The sequence below is a fragment of the Vipera berus genome (assembly GCF_964194415.1).
Source record: "Vipera berus genome assembly, chromosome: 7".
In the NCBI taxonomy this organism is placed as follows: domain Eukaryota; kingdom Metazoa; phylum Chordata; class Lepidosauria; order Squamata; family Viperidae; genus Vipera; species Vipera berus.
The window spans coordinates 45,566,522-45,590,948 of NC_138209.1; the positions used below are offsets into that span (position 1 = coordinate 45,566,522).

At 36.0% G+C, this 24,427-nt stretch overlaps 1 protein-coding gene across 3 annotated transcripts in view; it reads right to left on the reverse strand.

Moving 5' to 3' along the window:
• Positions 1-24,427, reverse strand: part of FAM149A (family with sequence similarity 149 member A) — a 75,708-nt gene that overhangs the window by 19,406 nt on the left and 31,875 nt on the right. For 2 of the 3 annotated variants that reach the window (XM_081332727.1, XM_081332729.1), the window contains exons 3-13: positions 22,836-22,968; positions 18,734-18,876; positions 18,309-18,473; positions 17,020-17,193; positions 15,793-15,983; positions 8,209-8,363; positions 7,053-7,150; positions 5,767-5,991; positions 4,969-5,089; positions 2,222-2,350; positions 1,213-1,291 (exon numbers count right to left, since the gene is read on the reverse strand). In XM_081332727.1, coding sequence (XP_081188853.1) covers positions 1,213-1,291; positions 2,222-2,350; positions 4,969-5,089; positions 5,767-5,991; positions 7,053-7,150; positions 8,209-8,363; positions 15,793-15,983; positions 17,020-17,193; positions 18,309-18,473; positions 18,734-18,876; positions 22,836-22,968 — 1,613 coding nt within the window. The remainder of the gene's footprint in view (positions 1-1,212; positions 1,292-2,221; positions 2,351-4,968; positions 5,090-5,766; positions 5,992-7,052; positions 7,151-8,208; positions 8,364-15,792; positions 15,984-17,019; positions 17,194-18,308; positions 18,474-18,733; positions 18,877-22,835; positions 22,969-24,427) is intronic. The other variant, XM_081332728.1, reaches the window with a different exon arrangement.

The window sequence follows — 24,427 nt, forward strand, 5'->3', positions numbered from 1 at the left end:
TGTTCTCTTCCTGCTGTTCAATATCTACCTGAAATCACTGGTAGATATTATATGGGGCACTGACTCAGATGCTTTAAGTATGCAAATGGCAGGTAGTTCAGTTACTCTTAGATGTTTAATTCCAAGGAAACAGCCAATTCTTAGCCAATTGTTAAGTTCAATAATGCTGGACAAAGTAAACAAGCTGAAATTAAATCCAGAGGCTATCAAGGATTATTCATCCTGGATCCTCAAGGTCCTGGATTAAGTTCAGCTTGTAGTGGGTAGGATTGTACTTCCTCTCAAAAAACTCTCTCTCCAGACAGACATATCCAACACCAACGGTGGCTGCATAATTACATCTAGTGTGCCAGCTGCAAATGAGCTATATGGAGTGGACCCCCCCCCCCACAGCAGTTGTCTGTATCTTAGTTACATCCAACTTATCTAAAGCAAATGTGTTCAGTCCAGGACTACTGTTGAAATGCATCCAAAAACTGCAGGTGCTGCCAATCAGATTGTTAAGCAGTGCGTAATACCAGAAGATCATGTTGAAAGATTTGCATGTTTGAGCACCGTTTTTTCCAATTTAGTAGTCTTGGCTTTGGTCTTCGGCCTTAATGAATTTTGAACTTGGCTTTCTAAGGGACCACCTATCTCAATATGAACTTACCCTAAGGTCAGCAGGAGAGGCTCTCTCAAACTTGCCTTGCTTTCTAAGGTCTCTTTGCTGGGCACATAGGAAAAAGCTCCCTCCTCTGTTGGCTCTAACGTAGCTGTTCTCCTTCCTCAGGAAATGCTCTCACTCTTTCAACTTTTAGAAAAGGACTCCATATCTTCCTTTTCAGACCTAGCTTTGCAATCTGAACTCTTTAATTTTTACAATCTTAATCAAATCTTAAATACTTCTTTAGTTGTACTTTACTTTTTTTAAAGAAAGTGCCCTCTGGGTAAAAGGGTTGGATACGAACGAAATGAAGGTCAAGACCAAGCTTGGCAAGAAAGTGCAGAAATTGATTTGCTGCTGCAACTTTTTAACATTTTAGTCATGCCACGTTTATCATTAGCATTTAACTTAAAGGTGGAATAAAATATATTGCTTAATTTAGCCCTTTCTCCAACAAATGTCAGCATGTTAAATGTAATAATTTTGAAATCACACATTCCTATAATCCAAAAAGATATAGTCCTATACTCACTTTTGAAAAATATGCTTAATGAGACAGGTCTTACCTGTTATTACTCCTTGGCTTGTCCACAAGTGATTAGCAAGATCCATAGAAATTGGTGACTTTTTCTGAGGTGTATCTGACTGAAAAATAAATTAATATGATGCTTTGCTTCTTTTGATAATTAGTGTGGTACAATGATTAAGATATTAGATTAGAAGCAAGGAGATCCAAGTCTAGTCCTCCCTTAGTCACAGAACCCATTATTCACTCATAGCCCTAATTAGGATCTGGCTCTGTGATAAGTCAGCTGATAAACAAAGCATCATGCTTTGACAGCTTAATTGTAGGAACAAGATTTGGGAAGCTCTGGTCAGTCATTCATGTCATGGTAACCTCCTGAATAGATTACTATAATATATACTACTTAGGGCTGTCTTTGAAGGTGGTGCAGAATGTAGTGACACAGGCAGTTATGTGTGCCCCAGAACAGTACAAATTATACCATTGCTTTGCAAGCTTGACTGCCACTGAATACAAGCCAGGGATTATGGTTTATCATAAACCATGATCAACTTAAAGTCATGGTAATTGATAAACAATCTAGTTTATTAATATACCTTGTGAACTGTGTATAAACTGCAATCACTGGTTAATATACAATAACAAATTAAGATTAGGAAAAAAATAAATGGGTAACTGGCAAATTCCAGACATATGTATGAGAACAATTCCAGACATATGTATGAGAACAATAGAAGGAGATGAAATACACATTTGTTATCTCACACATGCAACTTTGGGGTTTTTTGGGAGGGGGTGGGCAATCATTGTTCCTTCAAGTCAGTGTTGACTCCTGATAATTGCCTGGACAAGTCCCTGCAATTTTCTTGGTAGTGATTTGCCATTGTCTGCTTCGTGGGACGACGAGAGAATGACTGGTCCAAGGTCATGAAGCTGGTCATGAAGTTCTAGCCTAAAATGAGGCTAGAATTCACAGTCTCCCGGACCTAGCCTGATGCCTTAACTGCCAAATTGATTCTCATCCCATGTTTACAAACTTTCAAACCTACCCGGAATGTATGAGTTGTATTGGGCCTTGAAAACTGATCTGTTAAGACAGTTCGCTCTCTATGAGGTTGTCGTTCCAGACCATGAGGTACTGCACTGGATATTCTGCTATGAACATGTTTTCCTCTATGCTGGAAATGAAAAGACAAAAGAAGCAACCAATTACTGGGTAGAAAAATGTAAAATATTATTGGCAGTTGAAGTAAATACAATTATTGTATCCAGGGGCTGTGACAATATGTAACATCTGTACATCTGTTTCCTTGCAAGCTTAAGGAATAGATATCTTACCTTTTTCACCACAATTATTATTATTATTATTATTATTATTATTATTATTATTATTATTATTATTATTATTATTATTATTATTATTATTATTATTTTAATTTGTATACCACCCTTCTCCCGAAGGACTCAGGGCGGTGAACAGGGCAATACATAAAAACAAGATACAAAAATTAAAAATTATTAAAAAGTAATTAAACAGTGCCCGTAATAAATTAATACAGATTAAAAGTTAAAATCCATTTATAAAATCCAACCCCATCCCATCAGGCCAGGCCAGCTTGTTCAAAGAGATGGGTTTTAAGATCGCGCCGGAAGGAGCGGAGATCGGGCGCCATCCGGAGCTCGACCGGAAGATGGTTCCAAAGATCCGGTGCACCCACAGAGAACGCCCTCCCCCTGGGGGCCACCAGTCGGCATTCTTTGACCGGTGGCACCCTGAGGAGGCCCTCTCTGTGGGAGCGTACTGGGCGGAGGGAAGTTGACGCCAGCCGCAGGTGCTCCCCACTAATTATCAAAAGAATTGTTAAGTGAATCATGCAGTTGTTAAGCAAACCAGCTTCTCCCATTGACTTTGCTTTTTGGAACCCAGCTGGAAAGATAGCAAATGATGATCACATAACCCCAGGACACTGCAACTTTGCCAAGCATCTGAATTTGATCATGGGGATGCTGGTGTGACCATGGGGATGCTGCTACGGTTGTAAGTGTGAGAATCAGTTGTTACTTTTTAAAGTGCAGTTGTAACTTTGGTCACTAAATGAATGATTATTAGTTGAGGACTACTATAGATGGATAGTGTCTATATATAGTATCCCTTCCTGCAACACTGCTGTGCACCAGGGCTCAAATAGATCTGAAAGCTAATGCACTGTATATAGTCACCTAAAACTGCTAACTGATGAGCAAAATTCCTGAGAGAGGATTTGAACTCCATAGAATAAGGTCTGGCTATGTATATTTTAATGAGGATGAAGCTGGACATATCCTGCTTCCTGGTGGTCAATGTAACTGTTTTTCAATTGACTTTATTGCCTCCTCACCAATAACTAATTTTTCAACCAGCTTCTGAGCACCTAGATAAGTAGTTCTAAAATTACCTACTTAAGACTTTTTCAAAGGAACTTCAGATGAAATGTGTTTTAGCACGAACAGAGAAAACTTTAATTGCACAGGGGTCTGCTCAAGACTAGAAATGATAACTGTGATTAAAGAATGCTATAGGCTGTGTAAATGGCTGTGTAAGTGGAGCACATGTACTAAATTCCTAATATTTTTTTTTTCAAAAATATGGAATTGCCATGCATGGGAAGGACTTCCCATTGTTTTAAGAAAACATTAACATAGTCTTTTGTCAATGGAATAGTGTTACAAATACAGTTAAAATGGAGCTATTTGGAGTTGAATAATCTACCCAGTTTTACCACCTGTTGCTAACACAAAAATCTGCAGTGTGCCAAGATCTACTTTCAAGTGCAGCTTCAAGTCTCATCCTTTATATCTTCTCTATCAGAAAACCAGACTGGAAAGAGAACTCTGATCCCATAGGCTGCATTTTGTCTGAATTTATAGTTCATGATATTAAGATAGCTGGCATTTTAATCTGTAGACTACAATTAACTTTTTTGATTTCATAACTGCATATATCATGTTTTTAATGCAAGATGCACTGGCTTATTACGTGAATTTTCAAAGCAAGAAAAAAAGTGTCAATGTAACAGAAATAATAAAACTAAAACTAAGCAAGCTGGAAAAACAAACTTTTGTTTATTTCACATTCTTTAACTTCTTAAAATTATGGTTATTTTTTTTTGTTCAGAAACAAAGATAGGTTCACCAGATGACTTTTCAAACTTGTCATTCCAAAGACTTCTAAGACTTTAAAATGTTTAAATAAGCAGTTTCCAAAGTGATTAGAAGTACACTTAGCATACTCAGTGTCATTTTAAAAGGTCTGCTGTGATTGTGAGTTTAATGATTGATCGTTTTGTCTCCTGGCACTCACTGGAGATTGCTATCCAAAATCATATGTGAGTGATTTCCCATCGTCTCCTTCACCAAAGAGTTTTCAAAGAACCGATCTACTCCTTGGCTCTTTAGTCTTTGCAGCAGTCATCGTCTCCACATATAGATCTATTTTATATGCCTGGATAATTTATATAATAGACATTTTAGCTTCACAACAATCCTATGAGGCACAGAGGAAAAGTGTATTGTGTAAGATGACTCAAGGAAGTTTCATAGCTGAAATAAATTATGAATGTGTGGGTGGATGTATACATTTTGGGATTATGCAAAGATATGATTAAAAGTTTTATTGGCAACTTCATCCAATACCTGGTCACACTGTATTTTAATCAAGCTGAGTTTTTTTATTTGATGTGCACACCCTAGATTTTTTTAGAGAGACATGAAAACAAGTATTCAATAATTCATGAAACAAATAATTTAGTTGTCTTACAAAGCTTAAGCGTAGTCCGGGAACTGAAAGATATTGATCAATGGTGTCTGAATTTATGGGTGGCAACTTGTTCCGGATAACAGGTGTAAATGGAGATGGCAAACGATCTAAGGCAGTGCATCTGTAGGAAAGCAGCATGGACATAGGAATTAACTCTTATTTCAGTCCCTTAAACTGCTACAAGAGTGCTTCTTATCCCAGTATTGTGAATAAATAACAGGTCTGTTGCATATATAGAAATATTAAGTCAATCTTCCCTAATACGGTGACTTTCAAAAACTGAACTTCTGGAAATTCTGGATATTATAGTCCTAGCACATCTGGAATGGCCAAACTGGGAAGGCAGATTCTCTTTGAAGCACAAGACATCCACTTAAAATTACACAATCTTAATAATGAATATCTGCCCACTTAAAAATCTGGATCTTATTACTTTAGTTCCTCATACCTGCTTAGTTCCTCATATAGGATTCTTTCATTACTCTTACTATTGTGCTACTTTGTGCTACAAGTGCAAAAAAAGATCTGCATGAGCCAAATTTACTGCAGTGCTAAAAATGAGTACATTTTGCAGTCTCGGTTACATTCTTTAAATTAATTTGTTTCTAAGATTACAATGAGTCTTATTTTCATAGCTTGAAGGATAAAATAACATCTTTAGACTACATAGTTCTCTTCTAAATGCACTATTTGTGTTACACAATCACAACATTATTTCTCAGTGCTGTCCAAATGCTCTTATCTGAACTCAACATGATATTGAAGCTACAGTAGCAAAGAACAGAAATAAGGACTTACAATTTTGTTCCTCGCAGGACCTCATCACTGTAAACATTGGGAGTCTTTAAACGTAGTTGATCTTGTGCTATTGACGGTAACCTACGATGGCTCACTGTTTTCTTAGAGGATCCAGGCAACACTCGAGGTAATGATGAAACATTGCTGTCAGTCATTCGCCCCACTCGATTCTTTGCTGAATTAATACTGGAACCCACACCTTGTGGCTTGTCTTCTTGTTCATGCCTGAAAAACAGTTTCAATCAAACATCACTCCACTTATATAAGATTAAAGTCTTCAGCAACCTGAAGCTAAATAATAAGTGGATCAGCATCTCCCAATAAAGAAATGATAAATTTCAAGTCTCATGAATGATTCTGGCATCAGAGATAAGAAACTCACAAGTGTCTTTTTCTGAGAGTAAAACATAATAATAAATTGAGCAAAGAACAATGTACAATGGACCTGAAGACCTGGCTCTTTGAGCTCTCTGGCCCAGGCTGAGAATTTTAATTTTAATTTTAATTGGGGGCTTTTACTTTTTCAGGGACTGTTGTAATTTTTTTTAATCATTTTTAACTTTTGTATTTCTTGTTTTAATTACCCTGTAAACCGCCCTGAGTCCTTCGGGAAAGGGCGGTATACAAATCTAATTAAATAAATAAATAAATAAATACTATCCTTTCATGATAACCAAGATAAAAAGAGTGAAGCAGCTGTGTCTAGAGACACAATTGGCAATGCATATCTTTAATCCCAAATTACTTTCTCCCATCTTCCTAAAATGTAACTAAATCATACAATAAATAGACTATAGTATTAACAGAGGATTTTGAAGTTTAATTTAGCTGTTGGTTTTATCTATAAACTATAAACTATGTTTCTGTATAGTAGATAGATGTCAGGCTAAGTGGGTTGGGTAAACAGTGTTTTAGAAATTTATAAATTGTGTGTCTGCTTTGCAAAAGGGGAGGAGTTATTATCTTTGAAGTATATCAGTATTCAACTAGTGGGGACTATATGTTTTGTCTTTCATTTTATGCATTCTTTTTTGTGTAGTTTTCTTTAGTTGTGTTTTGTTTTTGTATTTTTTTCTTTTTCTGACGTTTTTATTTTAATGTTTTGAATAAAAATAAAATTGATGTTCTACTTCTACCAGGTATGTTATTCCTTTTATCATTTTATAAACCTAATCTATAATCATAACACACTTTAACTATCTAACTAAAATAAATAAGCCCAGGAATAAATAGATAAATGCAGCCTATAGAAAAGCGTAATTTTATGAGGTCACTTTAAAACATACTTTTCAATGAAGCTTGAATATCTTTGTTGTAGTGGTTTAGCTTGAATTGTCATGACACCATTTAAATTGCCATGTGAACTGCTAGAGAAACGGTGGGCCTAAAGAAAGCAACAGAAAGAAACACAGATATGTCATTCAATGAGGGTGAAGGTCATTCAATGTCACAATATAATTATTCCCTAAAATAGTCTTATTATCATAAAGAAGTAAGAAGAGGAAACAAAGCACACCCTTCCCGGACCAAACATGGGAATATTATTGTCCAATTTATTTTTAGTCTTATTTTTCCCCAAAATGTTAGAAGCAGGCATCAGCCACCAGATAATTGCTCCCTTCTGCATTAAATTAACTATATACAGCTCAACCTATTGATTTTTTTTAAATTCTAAAGAAAACATGAAGAACCCTGTTCTTGATTGGGTTCACTGTGTATAACAATGGGAAATATAAAACTTCTTTAGCAGCATCTTTTTTGTAAAAGCCCCAGGCACTACGCATTGACTTAGGTGAATAAAATGATTCATGTTACAGTTAAAAAATATTCAAGACTATGAGAACAATTTTGTTTAGTACAGTATGATCTTTATGATCTCTCCAGCATATGGCAAACATGTTTTTATTTATTTTAAATACAGTAATCTGAATCTTATCCCCTTATCCACTTGGGCTTTGAGTTCTTAGTTTTTAAAACTTATTTTAATATTTATTAGTTTCTGAGTATGACACAGAATAAATGTAATAAGTAAATTATTTAAAATATTATTACATATGTTCTGTTGCAAACTTAAAAAATGGTGTCATGGAGAGTAATGAAATTAAATTCAAGATATGAAATAAATTAATATTTAATTTATTTTTATTAGTATTAATGTCTCTTGCATGGCTTATTCATAAATGCACATATTTTGAGCTTTAGACATGATGATAAATTACTCTGGTCTTTTGTTATAATATTGCAACTTACCATGTTGCTCAAAAGCCAAAAGAAAAAGAAAAAAAGAATGATCAGGAAAATTGTCCCAGGCTTAAGCACCCAAGAACCATGGAGACAGAGGGAACCAAGTAAAATAGAATATTCAACTAAATACATGAAGAAAAGATTGTTCATTCATACTGTGAAGATTTTTCATATGTTGATGAAAAGATATTATTTTACCTGGGATTGTCCAAAATGCAGACCGAAAGACATGGATCGAACCTCTGACCCTCTGGATGGAGGAACACTGGATGTATCTACCATAGCATGGGAGGCTGGAATATGTGACAACTTATTTCCAGTAACTTTTGATTTCTCCGAATACTTGTTATTTTCTAGATCATTATTACATAAAAATAGTAAATATACATACATGAATCAGGCAATATCAGAACCCTCTTAATTTGCTTCAACTGTGGAAGCAATGCATTATTAACAATTATTTATAATAATCTATCACTTCCCCTATTCAGCTGCTAGGATGATACAATTCTGCTTCCCAAGGTTGGTAGATAGGTGGTTTTTCTAGGGGAACCGACAGAAAATTGAAGCTATTCTGTCAACAGCACATCAATATTCTATGACTTTCATGGGTCAAGGTTGGGAAGGTTGTTTTGTTTGTTCAGATAGAGAGGGTGTTTGTTAAATAGCGGGTACTTTGGCGCAGGAATGAAGATGAGGTAGCTGAGTACAGGGAAACTCATATTTTATTTCGTGCAGAATCTGTATTGAGCAAATGGCTGCAACTAGCCACAATATATAGTCTAGCCCCTAGGCGGCAGCCAATAGGTTTGAAACAACCATTGCCGCCTAGGGATAGCCAATTGCAGCGCTGGAGACTTATAGTCTGGGTTGCTGGAGAGTCGTTAGCTGCTCCAGCAACCCACGTAGTATTACTAATGAGCCCAGTACATAATAGTGTTACATGCATGAAGGGGTTCAGATTTAAAGAAAATCCTAATCTCCTAATGGTTTGGAGGAGCTATTAGGAATATAATTTATTTATTTGATTATTTATTTATTTTATTTTAAACAATTATATAGTCACCCATTTAAAAACCAACTCTAGTTGGCTCCTGATCAAATATAAAAACCATAATAAAACTACAAAACTACCGTAAGCACATTAAAACATTAAAACCAACTAAAATCTGGCACCAAGTCATATATTCTCACTTTGGGGAAAAGTCAGGTCTTCAAAGCTTGATGGAAGGCTAGGAGAATAGAGGCCTGCTCAACTTCAGTGGGGAGAGACTGTTCCATAGGGCAGGGGCTGCCACAGAAAAGGAATATTGTTGATTGCTTTGGAACAATTTATTTCCACCTAAACTGGCATTTTTGTCTCTGCCCTAGTAGATCTCTAGGGCAGAGATTAAAGGCAATTGAACCAATAGCTTCTGAGGTGTCAATCCTTGGTTTATGAGTCTAAAGGATTTCTTTCATGGAGTTCAAGGATACGGTAGGATAACAGAGCCATCTGATAGGCTGAAGCCCACATTATGCCAAGGCTCTCAAAGTGACAAAGCAACTGTTCTTTGCCATTGCCAATGCATTGGCACACCCAGAAGAGCCTGGGTGAGGTCTGTAATCAAGGACCTATTAAAATGGAAGAGGTAACCTTGTTGCCTTCTGTGGCATGTCTGGTAGATACCCACAAACATAATTGTTCATGTTTGCCCCAACTTTGGGTTCTTGGTTATAACAGGTCCTAGTTACCCAGTAACACTAGTAACTGCTATGGATAATTTTCATTCATACAACCTAAGGACATGGATAAAATTCTTAGCAAGATAAAACCAATCCAGTCATACTTGACTCTGGAATGGGACAATTTGGCATGGCCAACTTGTCACAGCCATTTCAACAAGGCCATCTCACCACAACCAACTCACTATGGCCAATTCGCCGTGGTCATTTCTCTGCAGCCAACCCACCACAGCGATCTTAACATGGCCATCTCACCAAGGCCAACTTGCCGTGGGACATCTCACCATGGAACAATTCCATGCCGGATAAATCAATGCAATAAATGTTACCTGCCACTGTTTCTTTGACATTATTTCCATTGACAAAAATGGAAATAATATCAGAGAAACACTGGCAAGTAACTTTGCGTTATCCTGCATGGAATTGTCTCTGGCAAGTTGTCCCACAGCGAGTTGGTCGCAATGAGTTGTCCCACTGCTGTGGCAAGATGGCCACAGCAAGCGCAGCAAAATGACCGCAGCAAGTTGGCCATAGCAGGATGGCCACAGCAAGTTGTCCTAAGCCCACTTGACTCTCATCCCTTCTGCTTGATTAAGTCAACCAGGTAGAATGGTTCAACCTTTCTTTAAAATGTTCTACTGGAATTTTCTGGTGACGTCAGCTGAAAACAGACTCGGGGAAAGGTCTCTCTCCTCCCTGGGTCTGAATTCTACCACCTGGTGGGTCCAAATGGACTGAACGCTGCCCCGTAGAGGCAGCCACCAAAGGGTGAATGTCTGAGGACTGTGGTTAGGCAGTAGCCGGACCGCCAGTCCCAACAGAGCCACTGGAACCAGCAGGAAGAAAGGCGGATCGTATTTCATACAACCCGCTATTGCCAGCTGCTCAGCGGAGACAAAAGACTTCTAATCTGCATGCAAATAGTCAGCTGGGTGAGAATTTCCTTCTACTCTCTTTACAAGCCAAGACTCTTAGCGATTAGCACGTTTTCAGCCTTTGAGAGTAAAGCCTTTACTTGAGGAAGGGGGTGGAATTCTCTTTTATCCCCCCCTTTCCAATTTACAAGCAGTGGTTTAAGCTCCTGGAAAAGTGAAAATGCTACTTTATCACAGAGCTGTTTTTGGCTAGAAGCTTGGGAAAGCTTTTGCTTCTATAAAATTGGGCATTTGTGTGAAAGCCACTATGATTTTTACTTCTTATTTTTACTTTTACTTTTTACCTTTTACTTCTTTTTAAACTTGAAAGTTTTTTTCCCTCCTTGCTCCTTTTTTATTTTGCCTGCAAAGGGTGGGACTAGATAGATAATCCCATCTAGTGGTGAAACTTGAAAATTTCACCCACCCTCACTGAACTGTTTTATTTCACACTGAAATTTGGCTGTTCGCCCAGACATTGCCCTGAAGGTCTTTGGCATCTTTGTTTTCGAAAGAAAAAAGGACTCCCTTTGGTCTTTTTGGCCTGTTGGTTTTGAAGATTACTGTTTAAACAAGTCTGTCCTTGAAGCTATTTGATTCCCTTGGACTGTAAGTACACAGAGATTTGGAATTGCTACTACCTACCTCTGAATATAATGTTTTGGATTATAACTTGGGACACTTCTACCTATTTTTATTGCATTTGACCAATTCATATCACTTACTTTTACTATATTTTTTATTGAAATTTTTTGTTTTTTTATTCTTACCTCTTTTTATTATTAGCCTTTTATGGGCCTTTTTTTCCTTATTTTTATTTTTGGGGCATCTCCTCTTTTTTTGCTCCACTATTTTTCAACATACTTCCTCTATTCTCATTTTTTATTATTATCACTATTTTTATTTTTGCTCTTTTTTCTTCTTCTTTTCTTCTATTTTTTTCCTTTTTGCTCATCTGTTACCTTTTTGGGACTTCTATTTTTTTTTCTGGTTCCCTTTACTTTTTACTACCTCTACTATTTTTGATGGTTCGTCTCTTCTAACTATTAGGAGCTCCCTGGATTACAAAACCATTGGGCGGAGATACCACACTATTTGAAGGAAAAGATGAGTATTTCTAATTTATCCAAACTTGGGAAAAAAGGCTCTTCTGCTCCTGCCTCAATTTCTGCAAACCCAGTCTACCAGAAATCAATAACCACAATGTTACAACAGGAGAAGGCTGATACCCAACAGAAGGATACCCAAGCTATCTTACATACCAAAATTCTAGAGCAACCAAAAATAGTCAAACTTTTCTTTGCATTGGCATCCCAAAAGAAAAGAGGAGTAGCCCTTTATATCAAAGAAAAGATGGGTCCCAAACAAATTTATGCGGACAAAGAGAGGAGAATTTTAATGGTGGAAATTATGATGGATCAAAAGCAAAGACTAATCATTGGAATATATGGACCTAACGATAAACAAGAACAATTTTATCTTAAACTTTATAAGAAAATACTAAATCTAAACTACCAAACTGTTTGCATAATGGGAGACTTTAATGCAATTGTGGATGGATCTTCAGACTACAAAAGTGCCAAGCAAGGAAGGAAAGGAGAAAATCTATTACCTAGAGCATTTTTAAAAATCATAGAAGAATTTAGCATGTTAGACATATGGTGAGAGAGAAACCCAGAGAAATTACAGTATACATTTTACTCAAATAGACACAAATCATGGTCAAGAATTGATATGATATGGATCTAATTGGACTTGAAATCGATGATTCAAGAGGTGGAAATTGAAGCCAATGACTGGGCAAACCATAATCCAATAAAAATGACCTGGAAAGGAACCAAGAAGAAACCTAGATGGTCTCTAAATAAATTGATAATGAAGGAAAAAGAATTTCTACAACTAGCAAAAAAAGGAAATGGAATTTTTCTTCAAAATAAATAAGAAACAAGAAACATCACTCCAAAATGTTTGGGACACTGCTAAAGCATATTTTAGAGGCTTGGCCATAACTTATATGGCTAATAAGAATAAAGAAAAGAAACAACTACAACTAAACTTGAGGGAGGAACTCAGAAGACTAGAAGCAGAAGTACAAACAGATCCAGATAAAGTATCACTCAAGAAACAAATGGAAATAATAAAGCATAGGTAAAATTTAGCTGAGATGGAACTAATGGCTCAACAGATCAAATGGGCTAAACAGAATTTCTTTGAAAATGCAAATAAGCCGGGAAGATGGCTAGCATATAGATTGAAAAAAGAAAAAGAAAACAAAATGATAAAGAAATTACAAAATACAAATGGAGAAATACAGTTTCGAAATGATGCAATGAAAAAAAAATGTTAAAGAATATTATGAGACACTTTACAAAGCAAAGGAAATCCCCAAGGAAAAAATACAGCAATATTTTAAAAAAGCAAACTTACCAAAAATTTCCCAGAAAATTAGAAATATATTGAATGAACCAATATCAATGATGGAAATTACAGAAGCTATAAAAAGGCAAAAAAAAACAACCCAGGGGCAGATGGACTACCTGCAGAATTCTATACTGCTTTACAAGACATCTTAACTCCAACTTTGAAAGAACTTTGTAATGAAATTCTCCTGGAAACCAAAATACCAAAGTAATGGACTGAAGCTAATATCACTTTAATACCTAAAGAAGATGCAGACTTGACACACATAAAAAATTATAGACCAATCTCATTACCCAATGTGGACTATAAAACCTTTGCTTCAATAATGGCAGAAAGAATTAAGAAATTCTTGAGTGAATTTATACATATTGATCAAAACAGCTTTTTACCTAAAAGACAGATAAAAAATATTTTAAGAACAATCCTGGATGTCCTAGAGTACTATGTAGCCCATCCAGGGAAACAGATGGCTCTGATATTTCTTGATGCACAAAAAGCATTTGATAATCTAAATTGGCAATTCATGTTCCAGCAATTTGCCGAAATGGACTTTGGGGAAAACTTTATGAATGCAATCCATGCAATTTATGATAAACAGACTGCTAGAATAATTGTAAATGGAGACTATACAGAAACTTTAATATTAAAACGGGCACAAGACAGGGATGTCCTTTATCCCCACTATTATTTATACTAACTTTGGAAGTATTGAACAGAAACATTAGACAAGACTCTGAGATTAAAGGACTAGAGATAAAGGGTGAAAAATATGAGTTACAAGCATTTGAAGATGACTTGGTTTTTATATTGGAAGAACCATTGGAAAAGAGCACAAAATTGCTGGATACAATAGAACAATATGGTGATGTAGCACGTTTGATAATAAATAGAGAAAAAACTAAAGTTTTGCAAAGAACGTAACAGAAAAACAGAAAATGCAACTTGGAAAAAAAACAAACCTTCAAATAGTCAAAAAAGTTAGATATTTGGGAATTTACTTAATAGCAAGATGTGCAACAATAAAAGAGGATAACTATGTAAAATTACTAAAACAAATAAAACTGGACTTAGAAAACTGGAAAAACCTCCAACTTTCAATGTTGGGAAGAATAGCTACAATTAAAATGAACATTTTACCGAAAAACTTTTTCTATTTCAAACCATTTCTGTAAAATTAGAAAAAGCTTTCTTTGACAAACTGAACACCATAATATTGAAATTTATTTGGCAAGGGAAAAAAGCATGAATCAAAGTGAAAATGTTACAAGACGTTAGAGAAAGGGGAGGATTGGGACTCCCAGATTGGAAGTTATATTACCAAGCAGCTATTCTAATATGGATTAAAGAATGGATAACACTCAAAGATAAAAGACTATTATATCTTGAGGGGCATGACCTGCAGCTCAGCTGGCATGCCTTCCTATAGTATGGGAAGAATAAAGTCCATAGATACTTTCAGAACCATACCATAAGACATGCACTTCTCTTAGAATGGGAAAAAATAAAGGAAAAAACTTATATTAAGATACCTGAATGGCTTTCAACAGTGGAAGCTTTTGCTTACCCAAACTTAATTAATTATGATAAATTTGTAACATATAAGGACTTATTGGATAAGGAAGGAAGATTGAAATCTAGACAAGACCTATATCAACAAGGTATTGATTTAGCATGGTGGCCATACTTACAAATTCAAACAACATATGAAAAAGACTTGAAAACAACGGGGCTCTACAATGAACAGACAGAACTCGATCGTATATTGTTAAAAACAGATAAGAAGCTGAATAAAAATCTGTACAGATTTCTGCTTAATCTAAAGATGGAGGAAGAACAAGTTAAAGAAACAATGATAATTTGGGCAAAAAATGTTGGCCACACTATAGAACCTGAAGAATGGGAAATATTATGGGATAGAAATATTAGATTAACTAAAGCTGTATCATATAAGGAAAATTTGTATAAAATGTTTTATAGATGGCACATGACACCAGTGAGACTAGCGAAAATGTTTAAAAATACTTCAAATGTTTGTTGGAAATGCAGCCAAAGACCAGGTACCTATTATCATCTCTGGTGGACATGTTCTAAAGCCAAAAGGTTTTGGCTTAAGATACATTTATGGTTGGAGAAGATGGTTAAAAAACAAATAGAATTTAAACCTCAATTGTTTTTGTTAGGAATGATAGATCCCAAATATGATAAAGAGACTGGGTATTTAATATTACATGTATTAACAGCAGTGAGAATTATGTATGCCCAATATTGGAAAAATAAGACTTTACCAACTGAAGAAATGCTAATTAAGAAAATATTAGACTGTGCAGAAATAGATAGATTAACTTTAGAGATTAAAGAAAAAGAGCATTTAGTCTACTATAGAACTAAATTTTATCAATGGCTAGACAAACGAATTAGACAGAAAGGAATGTGATACTTATTTTTGACCTTATTCTACTAAGCAAAATATTATAGATTGAAAATTTAACATTGTTTACTGTAATTTGCTATATCTATTACTGTTATCAATCATTATTCTTACTACTTCTATTGATATATATCAACCCAGACAATATGCTATTTGCTAAATATTCCTTGTAATTGGGGGAAACCCCAACCCCTCCCCCAACTTTCCCGCTATCCCAACCCCACACCCTATCCCTTCATTTTCCTCCCCACCATTATAAAAACCAATAAAATTTACATAAAATGTTCTACTTACTTGAAATAGATGATTGCCAGTATTTTCTTATTAATTCTTCCAATATTTTAATTACATTCTTCCAGATTTGATCAAACACTTCAGCAGTCACAGCTTCTTTGATGCAGGAGTTGGGAGAAACAGGAGGAATGCCATGTTTAATCTGTTTTTGGGCAAGCTGAGGATTCCTTTGCTCCAAATCTTCATCATCACTAATGAAATAAGGAAATTAAAGTTTTATTACTAAGCACTATTAATTATTAATAACAACATGGTCGATGTAATCAAAGTACCTTTTGATCAAAATACTGCCACACAGTATTATTTCAGAACTTATCAAATTATAAATTATGATTTTATCACATTATTCTATCAAAACTCAGTGGTAAATGCATGGGCACATAAAAGCTGTATTTTATACACACAGGAAATATGATTCTTACAATTTGTACTGTACAAATTGGCCTTCAGTATTCATCACTTGATCACTCACTAACAATAAAGACAATATTGCAAAATATTCTTACAACATTCAATTTTGAATTAAATAAATCACAAAGAACCCAGTAGAAAATTTCTACTTCCTTTAATAAAAACTGTTATACGTACTGAGGAAATAGTGCAATATTAATATCATAGTAGGATTAGTATTTTACGTATTTCATATATTCTCAGCAATTTTCAAGACAAATGATTTTAGAGTAAAAGTTTCTGAAAAATTCACTTCAGGTTCTTTTGCCTAATTGACCAATTCCAATAAAACTAAGAAAGGCATGCATGGTTGACATGAAATTCTTCAGCAGCTTAACTGTTTATAAAGATAGGCATCAAATCCAAAATGATTGGTAGAGCTTTTTAACATTGCTTTGCTCATGCAAACAATCTATTGGTAGAATAAACTTTTAAATTTTGCCTAGCTGTTCTTAAAAACCTCTTTGTTAAATGACAAAAACATTTGTTAGTTTTTAACCATGAGTGTTTAAATTAGCTAACTTTATTATGAAGAAAAAGCAGGTGAAGGTTTCATTTCGAAAACAGCTTCAGTCTAGAACATATTACCAATCCCAACCATTGACATTCACTGATTTAAAGACAAAATAATTTTGCCTGCAAGTTTCTGTTACCAAAGATGCTGCTTAAAGATACAAACAAAGATAAGTCAGATATATGTAGACAATTTCATAAAAAGTCTGATTTTTCTTTAGTCATAATTATGACTCATGAAAGCTATTAAAATTCAACATTTACAGTTCCTTGTCGAATGCAAGATATTCTTCCATTTTTCCTTCTGCATCATAAACTTCTTCCTCCAAGAATGAATATCCGGGTGATTCAGATAAAGAAATCTCTGATAATTCAGAGCTGAATGCTTTGTGCACTGGAAAAGCTGCTGGTATCAATTTTGATCCTGAGATGCATAACCTAAATTATGGTACACAAAAGAAAAAAAATGCTTTTTTAAAACAGTAATACTATAAGCTGTTAGGGTAACTTGTTAAAATTTCTAAGCATAACACATAGGAAAAAACAATTTACATCAACAAAAAAATAAGAATAAAACTACTCATAAAGTAAAATTCTAATGAAGATTAGCCTCTTACAAGCTTTAGTGTGCTTTGAGCATCTTACAGAACATGCCACATCTCTACTCAGATATTTTCCAATTACATTAGTACAGATGCTAACTGCAAACTGCTAACACATGTTAAGCATCTCTATAACATTTGTGATTATTGTTTGGTGGTGAGTATCCCAACTACCTCATACTACTACTACTGTAGTTGGGCAAAATGCTGCATCATAGAGCAACAAGGTACCTCAAAAGGGCTTGCTTTACAAAATGCATCCAAATTCTGGAACCCGTGACTCCCATGGAATTGAAGTTTGGCAAATTTGTAAAACTTTTTACGACATAAAAATCCTCAGAAAGCATTTTATGACATGATACAAAATGTTATAAACACTTTCTGATGTTTGACTATACTATACAGTTCAACACGGGCTATTTTAAAGATAGAAACATCTCTGAAAGTTTTCCCAATTTTTCAAGAACCTTTCCAGTGAAGGAAATATATTACAAACTCTGCCATTTTGGGGGGCATTGAAGAATTTGTTAAGGAAGTTACCCCTACCCCTGGATTCTGTTGAGTTTTGTAAGGGGAAAGGAAAGAGTGCATGACTATATTATATGTGGAAAGAAAATGACCCAACGGTCATGGGTTGTCTAGTTCTCTATATTCCTGTTTAATCATATAACCCTGCACTCAACAAAATATAAACCTAACAATATAATATGCAAAACAATCACTAACATGTGTCAACAGTTATTTCATTTCTTGCAAATTCTGCTATTTTATCCCATGCAATATTTCTGAAATTTAACTACTGTATAATCTATTTGAAAAGTACCTTTTCCCATTATTAAAAAAGCAGTTTGTGCATGAATTACCAATATGCTGCTTCTATTCGGTTGATTGTGGTTGATTAATACATTGGGAGTACCAAAAAGACATAATCTTAAAATGTCAATCATATACCTCAATAAATAAATATCTATTAAATTGATGACAACATACTCTTTCATACTGGTGTTGATTTCACTCAAACTAGGGAGAGATTTTGAATACACAGAACTAGAACTTCTGCTCTGGTAATGCTGAAAACCCTCATCTTTTGGAAAAAGAAGTTGTTTTCCCAAAATCCTGTAAAAAGAATATATGATAACAAAGTAAGGAAATTGAATGTAGGCAGAGCAGTTCAATTCAACTTGATATACAGTAAGATCAGAAACTTGATATAAGACCAGAATCCTATAACTCAGCTATGATTCAAACTACAAGAGACTTGTAATTTAAGCCACTGCAAAAAGCCAGGCAAGTTAAGCATATTAAGTAAAAATACATGCAGAAAATAATGATCTAATGTGGGGACCTTAGATAAAATAAAGTTTATATAGACTTGCCTTAAATGAAGTGATCTATTTGTCCAGTCTTTGCATTCTGTCTTTAGATTCTCAGTTTGAGAGCTCACTTTTCCTTCAAACAGCACTTCATCCACATCCCAAAACATTTGATGCACTCTTTGGGTATTCGCTTTATCAAACTCCTGTGGATTTTAAAATTAAGATTCTCAAACACTATTTCCACATAGCATTGCAGCTGAATAAAATTGCAGTACTATAGATATTGGCCAGTGATGTTATGGAATTACAGCACCACTCTGAGCCTGATTCTAGCAGCTTCAAAATGAAGATACAGTATTTGTTATCCTGAATTCATCTAAGGAGTGTGTTGCACTGCAAGCCCTTTCATATCCACTCAATCCACCTGGGCATCACCCGATTTAGATAATCTGGGAAAGAAGTTCACATATGCACATAGGGAAAGAAAAAAACCTGAATACACCTAATGGGAACAAAGAAACAGAGAAATAATGAAAGGAAGGAAAGAAGCTGAAGAGAAAATATCTTTGGGGCACAAGAAACCAAAGAAGACTAGACTAAATTAGAGAAAGCAACAGAACATTCCTTGAATTGACCATAAGTGGAATCTTCTGTATAGTGAAATACAGAGAGTCCTCATTTAGTGGTCGCTAAGCAAAACCATGACTGTGCAAACAAACTTCAGGTTTCCTTTGCTTTACAAACCTGCTGTAAATGTGAGGACTAGTCTTAAAGTTATTTTTTCATCACTGTCATAACAACAAACTATCACTAAATGAGGCAGCTATATAGACAAGGACTATTTACTGCATTACATGTTGTGTCAGCGTTATGTGTGTTTGTTTGTTTCTGCTCCCCTTCCCTTACAGTGAGTTTGTTTCTTGTGCACTCAAAAGCAAGCTGCACATTCTCTGCTCTGGGTCAGGTGACCAAACCAAAGCGTGAGTTGAGAATCAGCAGTCCTCCAAGCCAATGCCCCCATTGCACCTCCTATAGCCGTGGTGGCGAGCCTATGGCACGGGTGCCACAGGTGGCACGCAGAGCCCTCTCTGTGGGCACACGTGTCATCGCCCCAGTCCTTGGCTTTCAGCTGGGTTTTATAAACCTTTTCGCTTTAGGCCTCTGCCACCGTGTGCAAAAATAAAAGAGGTTCAATCAAATCAATTTCAACTTCTCGCGGGGGAAAAAAAAGTTCTCGCAAACTTGGAATTGATTGATTGAACTTTTTAGCCCCACCCAGTCTGCCATTACCACCACAGCCATGCCCACCCAATTGGCCACACCCACCTGGCACCCGATGATACATGAGTGGGTTTGGGGTTGCAGTTTGGGCACTCAGTCTCTGAAAGGTTTGTCATCACTGTCCTATAGAAATGCCCTGAGTGATTGTTTCCATTTTTCTCAATTACACCAAGATAGATATGGCCTTTTTTTTAGCTTTCTCTCATCATACTAAATTTGGTCCCGTTCTGCTTGTTTTTCAAATTTATTCTTAGAATGATTAGAATGCAGTATTGCAGGCTACTTCTGCCGACTGCCAGCTGACTGCAGTTTGGCAGTTCAATTCTGACCACTCAAGGTTGACTCAGCCTTTTATCTTCCAAGATCAGTAAATTGAAGACCCAGATTGTTGGGGCAATATGCTGACTCTGTAAACCGCTTAAAGAGTGCTGTAAAAGCACTATGAAGTGCTGTTGGTATTGCTATCCTAGTGACAGGCAGGCAGGCATAGTAAGCTCCATTACATAATTTATTTCCAGTGATTCACTGGGTTGGGAATTAAAGGGGTAAATAACAGAATGAAAGTTAGATTATGTAACAAAGAATAGGAACAACAATCAATTTAGGAAATGAACAAGGCCTCAAATATACAAAAAGTTTTGGAAAAAGTGGATCAGAACATCAGTAAAAAAAAGAATAAATGAAGGAAATGAGAAGAAAAAGCACACACAAAAAATTAAATCCTATTTAAAAAGACATTCATGGAAGAATTCAGTAGGTGGCATTCTTCTGCCAAAATTAGAAACAAACTGACTTGCAATATCAGTTGCTGGGAACCAAGGCAGGAAAAAAGTGTTGCTTTTGTGTCTTGCATGTAGGTTTCTACAAATGGGCCTTGGTGACACAATGGTTTAGCTGGGTCTCAGCTATTATGAGCTTTTCCTTTCTTATACAGCTAAAATAATAGGAAGGAAGGAAGGAAGGAAGGAAGGAAGGAAGGAAGGAAGGAAGGAAGGAAGGAAGGAAGGAAGGAAGGAAGGAAGGAAGGAAGGAAGGACTAAGAAAAATTACTGACAAAAAGTGACCAAAGGAAATACATGCACAAGATGAGTGGGATAAATTAGAAGCAGGAAAAGATATATATTAAATGGGAAAGACTGGTGACATGAATCAGCTAAAAGAGAATGAGAGAAGTGCTTAGCCAAAGACAGAAGGAATGGAATGAAGTTTAAAATGAATAAATTCAGAAGGAATGCAGGACTTGTGAAGAACAACATGAGTTATTTAACAAAAGTTATTTAATGTGGTGCAGAACAAAGGCTACATGGAAAGAGCCTTTCATCATTGATCATTATGCTTAAAAAGCAGAATTAGGACAACAAGCTTCAGCAGTACCCAAGAGAAATAATATCAGAGGAATTTATATTCACTAGTAATGAAAATTAAGAACAAGGTAACCTTAAAAGCAGAAATAGAAGATTAGAAAAAATAAAGGAGGAGCTCAGAAAAAGAATAGCTAAAATAACCCATAGTTTATTCTAAGAAGCTCAAACAAGCACAGGACATGTACACTCTTCTCAAAGTTTGCTAATCATTCTGACATCAATACAGGTAGTCCTTCCTTAACAACCATAACTGGGGCAGACAACTTTGTCACTAAGTTAAATGGTCATTAAGTGAAACATCACGTGATGCTGCATAGCAACAACAGTCCCAGAAGTCCTAGGGGTTATTAAGTGAATTACGTGGAGTTATTAAGTAAAACAAAAGGGACACGGTGGCTCAGTGGGTTAGGACGCTGAACTTGTCGATCGGAAGGTCGGCAGTTTGGCGGGTCGAATCCCGAGTGCCGCATAGCAGAGTGAGCGCCTGTTACTCGTCCCAGCTTCTGCCCACCTAGCAGTTCGAAAGCACGTAAAAATACAAGTAGAAAAATAGGGACCACTACGGTGGGAAGGTAACAGTGCTCCGGGCGCCTTTGGCGTCCAGTCATGCCGGCCACATGACCACGGAGACGTCCTCGGACAAGCGCTGGCTCTTCGGCTATGAAACGGAGATGAGCACCAGCCCCTAGAGTCGGAAACGACTAGCACGCATGTGCGGGGGAACCTTTACCTTTACCTTTATTAAGTAAAACATCACATCCGTTACTTGCAACGTCCTGCTAGTTTCCCCATTGACTTTGCTAGTCAGAAGCTGGCTTTTGCAAATGCTGATCACGTACCACACAATAAAAATGTGTGACAGTTGCCAAATACCCAAATTGTGATCACATGACTATGGGGACACTGTGGGGACACTGTGACAATCATAAGGATGAGTCATAAGTCACTTTTCTCAGAGCCATTCTAAATTTGAACAAATAGTTGGTAAGAAAGGACTACCTTTCTTACTATTATGTACTTATTTTTATTTTATTTTTCTTCCTAGGTAAGAAAATTTATAAGACAACAATAAAAAAACACATTTAACACTGATAAATATAAACTATATTCCTTCATAAGTCTTAAAGAGAGAACCATGATTTAATGTTAATTTGGGGTTTTGTTTCTGGTGTTTATTCTTTTTTGTACTTTCAAGTCAGTCTTAACTCCTGGGAACTGCCCTAGACAAATCCCTGAAATAATCTTGGCGAGGTTTTTCAGAAGTGATTTGTTATTGCCTGCTTTCTAGGGGTGCTAGAAAGTGACTGGTCCAATATCATCCTGTTGGTTAAGGTGGGACTGGAACTCTGGTTTCTACCCTACTGCCTTAAGCACTACACCAAACTGAAAGTAAGAAGAGACAGGACTCTGAATCTATCTTTTATTCAAACAAATGTTAAGCTTTGCTGTTATTAAAAAAACTCCACCATATTTTTAAACACATTTTATACCAACTTTACTACTGAAGGTTGACCTACATCATCGCCCCAAGAGTAAACAGAACTTCTTTCAGTAGAGGGGCCAGTGGTACAGCTCTGTATCCCTGACCAGGAGTTATTCAAATCTGTGGGTGTTGTTTGTCCGCTTGGTGAAAGTGATGAAACAGAAGCCCTGTTGATAGAAACAAAATGTAAATGTAATATTATGGATTAATAAAACATGACCAGTAGATCCCAAGGCAATAAAAGATTAATAATTAATCTGCATCTACTACTAGTGAAGCAAATACAGACATTATTGGCTTACATAGCAGAAAAGCAATGACTATTTCACTGGACAGTAGAATATATATTTGCATAAGGTAAAGGTAAAGGTTCCCCCGCACATGCGTGCTAGTCGTTTCCGACTCTAGGGGCCGGTGCTCATCTCCGTTTCAAAGCCGAAGAGCCAGCGCTTGTCCGAGGACGTCTCCGTGGTCATGTGGCTGGCATGACTAGACGCCAAAGGCGCACGGAACGCTGTTACCTTCCCACCGTAGTGGTCCCTATTTTTCTACTTGCATTTTTACGTGTTTACGTATATTTGCATATTCATTTCCAAATGCAAACTTCAGTGACAGAAATGTTGTAAAGGAACAAATTTACAGAAGTCTTACACTTACATGCTCTCCCAGGAGCATGTCTCCTGGGCATCTATGGTGGAAGAGGAGCAGATGTCAGTAACACTGCTTCTACTCCCTGAGATATGCATTTTACGATTATGTAAATAATGTCATTATTTTCCCCAATATGGATGCTTGGCAATTTTATAAGTTATTATAATTTTATTTTAGTTTTAACATTTTAAGGCCATGTAGAATTGCAGCTATGATTCTATAAATGAAATAAAAAATTAAAAAGTATTTTTGTGTACTATGGATTTAAATTCAACTGTACACCTAAGTAATTATGTGTTATAGTCTTGGGAATACAATTAGCAAAATTAATGGAACTTCTAAGCAGTAGATAGGGAGGGAAGTATCTATTCATCCATTTATGAGTTTAATAGGACTTATTCTGGTAACTAGTTTGTGACTATACTTCCAAAACAGTCTTTCATATGTAAATAAAGTTTTTCAGGTCTCTCTCTTGGATATACCTTGATTCTTGGTAATTCTGCGGACTTCTCGGCAATAATTTGAATGTGTTTAGCCACCAGGATAGTTTTTAAACCTGTTAACCCGATCTACAGGAAGTTTGGCTAGGGAGTGCCATGTCCGTCAGCAACCACAGGTGTAGAATGTTGTGGCATGTTAAAAGCTAACAGGTTCATTCAGGTGTAGGCACATATACGTATTCAGGACAGAAAGGAAAACAAATAAAGGTGAGGCCAAAAGTGCACAAGATGTTAATGTGTGACTGCTATTAAAGTAACTGAAGCTGTTACTTACAGGAGTGTTAAAGGAGGGAATCTGACATTATTTTAATTGTGTCTTTGTTTCCTTTTATCTACTGGTGTCTGGAGGTGGAGACATAAGATGAGCAAGATAGAGAAAATGGCTTTGAAATCCAAGACCAGCCATTTTTACAGTACATCAAGATCACATACATGTAGAAAATGGCAAGTCTTATATGATGATGCTGTATCCACT